The sequence below is a fragment of the Propithecus coquereli genome, unplaced genomic scaffold (assembly GCF_000956105.1).
Source record: "Propithecus coquereli isolate 6110/MARCELLA unplaced genomic scaffold, Pcoq_1.0 Scaffold200, whole genome shotgun sequence".
In the NCBI taxonomy this organism is placed as follows: domain Eukaryota; kingdom Metazoa; phylum Chordata; class Mammalia; order Primates; family Indriidae; genus Propithecus; species Propithecus coquereli.
The window spans coordinates 788,162-795,143 of NW_012144968.1; the positions used below are offsets into that span (position 1 = coordinate 788,162).

The 6,982-nt window shown below is 35.7% G+C and overlaps 1 protein-coding gene across 1 annotated transcript in view; it reads left to right on the plus strand.

Annotated features, from left to right (window-relative positions):
* Positions 1-6,982, plus strand: part of TRDN (triadin) — a 442,356-nt gene that overhangs the window by 191,389 nt on the left and 243,985 nt on the right. Inside the window, exon 12 of the mRNA XM_012643801.1 lies at positions 6,786-6,845. Coding sequence (XP_012499255.1) covers positions 6,786-6,845 — 60 coding nt within the window. The remainder of the gene's footprint in view (positions 1-6,785; positions 6,846-6,982) is intronic.

The following is a 6,982-nucleotide window of genomic DNA, read 5'->3' on the forward strand; positions in this document are numbered from 1 at the left end:
AAGAAAGTAATCTTATGTAAATTACATGATACTATAAACAAAAAGTTGTTAGAGAAGAAACTTACATTTGTTTTCCTTGCCCTTCTAGAAAGACACATTGGGAAAGTTTACAATTAAAGATCTTGAGAAAGAAATGCTTCCACATAAAAATTTAAAACAGGAGTTTTTCAAGAATCTTCAAATGACAGCAAGACCTAACAAACTCAAGAAAAGGAATTGTAATTTATAGAGTTATAAAGAGACAATTGCGTGCAGATTAAGAGCTTCTCCCTTGAGTACAAGTCAACAAACTTTCATTGAGCATTTGCTTTTTGAAATATAAAAGCACTGAGTTGAAAAATAAAATTCAGCCTGTCCCTTTCTTCCTCCCTTCTCCCTCTTCCTCTCTCTCTCTCTCTCTCTCTCTCTCACACTCACACACACACACACACACGCAGGTTGCCTTTGGTGTTTCACTTCTGTATAGAAAATGAAAAAAACTGTTGTGCGGACTTTCATCTATATAAAGACAACCGATTCAAAATAAATGTAACCAATTATCTAAAAAGGTTTGGGGGAAATCTACCTTATCCAATTTAAATAACAATTGTAATTACCATAGAAATTCTTTTGCAATTTGAAGTATATTAAATAATCTTTCTCTTTGCATTCCCTTTTGCATACTAAATTCAGAAATAGAAAAAATTGTCATCGTGTCAAAGTACTTTGGTTGTGAGAGAGCTGAAAGAGGAGTTTGGCAATGATGAGGCAGAAGGTGGCACTTTTCTTCCCATGCCTCAGATAGCTTGCAAGTTTTTGATAGAGTAGCTACCTCAAGCTTCATTTTCCATATTGCAGAGGACAGAACAAGGTTTGTGGTCATCCTTAGATTTCAATCCTTGTTCTATCACTTACACGATTTGTGAAGGCGGCCAAGTTTCTCATTTTTCCTGAGCCCATTTTCTCACAGGCTGTAGAATGTGTAGACTTTTACTTGAGGGCCAAGGATATGCTAATGCATGTAAGATCATGTGCTTTATGCTATTACTATGATTTCTTACCATCTTGACATTAGTGTGTTTCCCTTCCAAAGTAAAACATATTCTTTTACCTTACTCTGATCATATAAAACAATTATTGAGATCCCTTCACCACAATCTTTCTGAGGCTCAAAGGAGAAATGTAGTATCTGATCTTGAAAAACTTTGGCTTTAAACTGATAGGATCTGGAGTCCTTCAGGACATTTATTTCATCAATGGTATTTTATCACTAAGCTTCTCAACCTGTATCTGCAAGACATGAGCTGTCACTCCACACCTTGGTTCCTTGAGTTAGTGTTAATAAGAACACTTGTCATACTCAGTTCAGAGTTGGGTCCCACATACCATTTTTAAGTTAATCTGAGGTTATTTCCCCCAGGAGTAGCTTTCTCATTTCACTCAGCCCTCCTGGGTTTGAGCCTCTTGTGGCTTCCAAGTACTTCACCCCTACTGTTTCTCAAAGTCCTTATTGCAATTGTGAACTTTCTCACATCTTGTTCTCACACTGGTATTCCTGGAAGAAAACTTTCTAAAACTCCAGACCCTGTTAAGGAGTTTGGCATAAGGCTAAATAAGCATTTGTTAATTTAAGTGAATAAATTGTGTATCTAAAAGTCTCCAGGTAGTCACTGAAAAGTGCTATAGAATTGCTGGCTGTTAGTTGTTTGTTGTTAATAACTGATAATGAGAAGAGCTGGCTTCTAAGAATATTTCAGCTGTCACTAAAGAAAAGTCAAGGCGAAGAAAATGGATTCAGGGCCTGAAAGGCCAGCTTAGTTATGCAGATAATTCAAGTGAAGTCCTTAATTTAGAGAGCTTTGCTGTCATAGCAACCTAATTACAATGTGAAGGGAGGTATTCTTACCATGTTTCTACAAAGTTGCATTCTTTCCTAAGTCCCAAATTAAATTCAGAGAAAATTTTTGGAAAAAAAAAAGAAAAGAATACTTTTACCGAATTCTTTTTTATTTCCTAGGTCATCTTTTGTATGATTAATATATGATCGCAAAGTCCAATGGGACACTTGCCACCACCCAGCAACAGCCAAAGTTTTTCCTAAATCATCACTCAGAATCAAATAACTTACCTGCTTAAAATCTCACAGTGGCCTCCTTTGTTACTCACAGTGAAATGGAAAATTCATACCACGGACAAGATTCTACAAGATTAACCTCTGCTACATCTCTGGCCACAACTCTTATCACTGTCCCCCAGCGTCCTCCACTCCAGCCATACTGGGTTCCACACTCTTTTTTTTTTGTTTTTTTTTAACTTATCAAGTATGCTCCCATTTCAGGGGCTTGGCAGATACTTTTCCTCTGCTGAAAAAGCCTTTTCCCTGTTAGCCCAAAGCTCTCCCATTTGTCTCAAGAATCTTTACAAATGTTACCCATTTGAAAGGTTTACCTCTGATGCAACTTAAAAGAAACAAAGCCACCTCCTACCCTCTCAGGCTCTAATCCTCCACATCAAGTTTTACTTCTTTTCTGACTCTTATGACCACCTAGCATTATATACATACATACATGTTCATTTTAAGCCTCTAACATGGACTTTTCTCTTGCTTTAAAAAATTTTAAGCCATATCAAAGCCAGACAACATAGCATAGCTACTTACAACTCTAAGCTTTTTAAGTTACCTGTTTCCTGCAAAATTGAGAAATAAATGCAAGATGATGCATATTTCATCTGGGAAATAAGGATTGAATAGGTGAAGAGGGACTTAAATGCATTCTACTTTTTTTTTTTTTTTTTTTTAGACAGAGTGTCACTCTGTTGCCCAGGCTAGAGTGCCGTGGCGTCAGCCTAGCTCACAGCAACCTCAAACTCCTGAGCTCAAGCGATCCTCCTGCCTCAGCCTCCCAGGTAGCTGGGACCACAGGCACGCACCACCATGCCCGGCTAATTTTTTCTATATATTTTTAGCTGTTCAATTAATTTCTTTCTATTTTTGGTAGAGACGGGGTCTCGCTCTTGCTCAGGCTGGTCTCGAACTCCTGAGCTCAAACAATCCGCCCGCCTCGGCCTCCCAGAGTGCTAGGATTACAGGTGTGAGCCACCGCGCCCGGCCTGCATTCTACTTATTTCCCTGCCATTTATGGTTGATATTGGAAGATATATGATTTATTTTCACTTTCATAAGGCAATGGCTACCAATTATGGAAAAAGTGAGACTGGAATCCACTTCTCCTTTTGCAACACAGTGTCCCTTCATAGCATGTTCATTCTTACTTGTGTACATTTTTTTCCTGAAGTTTCTCAATATAAACTATTACAGACAGACTCCCTGGATATAGAAAAATAAGAATTAATTTGTATTTAGTCAAAGAGATCAATAAATGTCACATCTAGAAAAATTACTCAAGATTATATGTGGTTGGATTTTCACTAGTTGTAAAATATAGTAATAGCTGGTCATTATTATCATTATTTTTGAACATCCACTCTGTCCCAGGCACTTTAACTCAGTTATCTGTCTTCCTCACAATAAGTCAGCAAGGTAAGTTTTATTAGCCTTACTTTTCAGAGGAGGAAAATAAAATTTGGTGTATCATGGACATTGTCCAAAATCACACAATCAGAAAGGGTGAAGGACAGAATTCAGACCAAGGTCACCAACACTAGCATCTGTGCTTTCTCTGGTATAGAGCACCACACCCCTCTGTAGATAACATTGGGAGAACTATAATCATCCCTCGTGTTATTGAATTTATCTGCTTACGTAACATTTTCCATGGTCATACTGTGAGATGAGTTCCAGGCCAAACTCTGCCACTGTAGAGAAACAAGCTGACAGTGATGAGGTATGTTGGAATGCATTGTTATAACAGAAACAAATCTTTATTTACTTGACTGGAACTAAGAATACATCAATTCTGGCCATAGAGTGTTTGAAGAAAAGCACCAATCTGACATGTAGAATTTGGATAATCTCTACACTAGTTAGGCAAAGAGGAGAGGAACAAAACATAAGACAAAAATGAAACATTATGCATTTGTTTCCTCCGTTTGTTAGAAACTGGCATCTTAGGAAGCTTTACAATTATAATTAACTATTGTGCATTCTCTGGCTTTGAGATGGCATAAAAACATTTAAAAGCAAGAGAAAAGCCCATTGTAAGGGCTTAAAAAGTAAAATGTAAGTCATTTAATTTTTCTTTCATCTGATGTTAATTTATGCAGAAGCTAATAATATATTTGTGGCTCAGAGCTACTCATTGTAGGGAGGATTTCTCTCCCAACCAGCCTTTCCTGTGACCCCTGCCAGATAAAGCCATCATTTCAAGGCTTATGACACTTTTGTCAGAGAAAGGCAACATGCTGATAAATTCACATCCTATAGAAACATTTAATTGCTAACCTTCTAAAAACCAATGGGCTTAAATGTTCTAATCCTTCTCTAGCTGTTACAAACAAACAGAAAAGGAAGGGTAAAGCAGAAATTGCTTATGCGGGTGCATAATCAGGTGGAAAGGGAGGAGCACTATTGACTGTAGAGGGAGAAAAGTCAGGGGAAGAAGATCTCATAAAAAAAAATGGGTTATTTTTATATCCAAGTAGGATATAATTAAATTATGTCTTCTATAAATGAAAAGTTTACATTCCACTGCTGCCAAATCACCTATGGAACAGAGACAATAGTGCTTGAAGGAATGAATGCAGAATCTTCAGAAGTTGAGGTTTTAAATGAAATTCACTATGAATAAAGAAAGTCCCGTAATGACAGCTTAAAGGTCTAATTCATAAAAATGTTATTAAAGTACATTATTTATACCTGCTTTTTGTAGACTTCTGCTCTTATTCATGACTCTTATAGTGTATGGCTATAATCATAGACAGAGTATATAATGGAAGCATTAATTCAATCTGAATGAAGGCAAGAATACTGTATCACCACAATAAAATCCCAGCTATATTAATTTAAAGGGTAGAATTTATTGCACAAGAGCATTCTTTTTAAGAAAAAAAAAGAAAAGAATGTCTTTCATCTGTGGCCTCAAATATCTACTTTCATCATGAAGTTCAGTGTAAGATTAATTAATTGGCAAAACTTTTTAGTGAAATATGTATTCACCTACATTATGAAACTTAGAGACTTGGATACTGAGTTGTGATCTCATGGTTACTATGGCACTGATGTTTAGTATGGGCTTAGAAATAGTTACAAGTAATCTGTACTTTTCTTGTGGGTGACATCAGGGGGTGATATCTAGTAAACGCCTATTCAATTGTCTGGAACATGTTTTTATTTAGCAAAGATGGAAAAGCCCTGACACATAAAATTTCTCAGATAAGCTGAATATAAGGATGCTTAAGTCAAAAGTATCTTTATTCAGAGTTTTAAACATAATTTGCATATTTAATATTCATAAATCTTTAGGAAAAGGAAAAGTGAAATTCAATTGGTTTATTTCTGAGTCTGGAACTATCAAAATTTGACTTTTTGACTCTTTTCTTCTGATTGGATGAGCTGTAATAGTACAGTGTAGACACGTTTAGACAAAGTGTGAATATATTTCTCCCTACGACACTAGATTATCTCCAGGAGTCATGAAATGGGGTTCTTTATAAATTATACTTCTAATGCTAAAAGAAAGTGTTGTCTTTGATCTTGTAGGTAAAAAAGCTCTATACCTAAGGGAATGAATTAATTCCTGTATTTAATAAGATGCAGTCATTAGTAGACAACTTAGGCATTCATCCTAGAACTACATATTGAATTTCTTCAGTATTGTAACCATCTTATAATAGTCCTGGATAATGGAAATGTTTGAATGCATGTGTACCTAAGATGAGAGACAAATGACAAAGAGAAAGTTATTACAAATATAAGGTAAATAACACTACTAATTAAAGATAAAAATCAGTCAATTTCCAAGATTAACTGCACTTGTACTGCCTCAAACCTAAAATCACTGAACATTCCATTTCAACAACTATGTACTGTACATGACTTTGTTATTTGAAATTACTATGCTTACCAGAAAAGTATCCAGGCATATCCAATTGCTATGTGTCTATACCCGGACAGCACATGAGGTTCCCTCCTTGCCCCTCGGACCAAGACTTTCTCAGATTTATGAAACAGGAATCTTCCATGAAGTTTAGAGGTACCGCAAGTGGTTTGACGTGGCATGTACACTTACTGCAACCTCTGGGTGCAAGGATTGTCTGAGCACCCTCGTTGATGCAACCACTCACAAAGGGCAGTGGAAGTTATGTCTTCAACACACTGCCAGATAAATGTCATCAGGCTGTAAATGCTTGTTGACAAGAGCCAGATTTGAAAAATAGCAAAATCAAAATAGATACCTTTAATAGCTTAATACATTATTTATAATGAAACTAAACATGAAAAGAAAACAAAAAATTAATTCTTTAGCTTGCCTGCAATATCATTCCTAAGACATTATGTTTTAGTTTTATATTTCAATATCTTACTTTAGCTACTACATAAACAACTGGTTTAGAAAGTTCAAACTATCTTGTTCATTATTTGTAAACAATATCAGCAGCCCACAAGTTCACATATTTGCTGTCAGCCAGGCACTTTGCAGAATGCTTTGTAAACATTATCAAACTTTGAGGGAGGTACTGTTATTCTACAAATGAGAAAAATAAGGCTCAGTGAGATTAAATTACTCGTTCAAAGTCACCAAGCTATCTAGAGGCAGAATTGACTTAACAATAATCCTTCATTCCAACCTTGGTTTTCCTTTCATACTAAATTTTCCTAAAGGAAATATTTTAAACTTCTTCTCTAGAAAAAGAAGGAGAAAAGAAGAAAGCTGAGAAGAATGTTACTTCTGCAACAAAGAAGAAAGGTAAGGAATTCAAAAGCTGTCTACCACATAAATCCATTAGTATCCCTTTTTTTTTTTCTTTGTTCCTTGAAGAGTATGGAAGACTAGTATCCATTTATAATGATACTGGTAAAACTATTATTTTTCCAGAAAAGAAA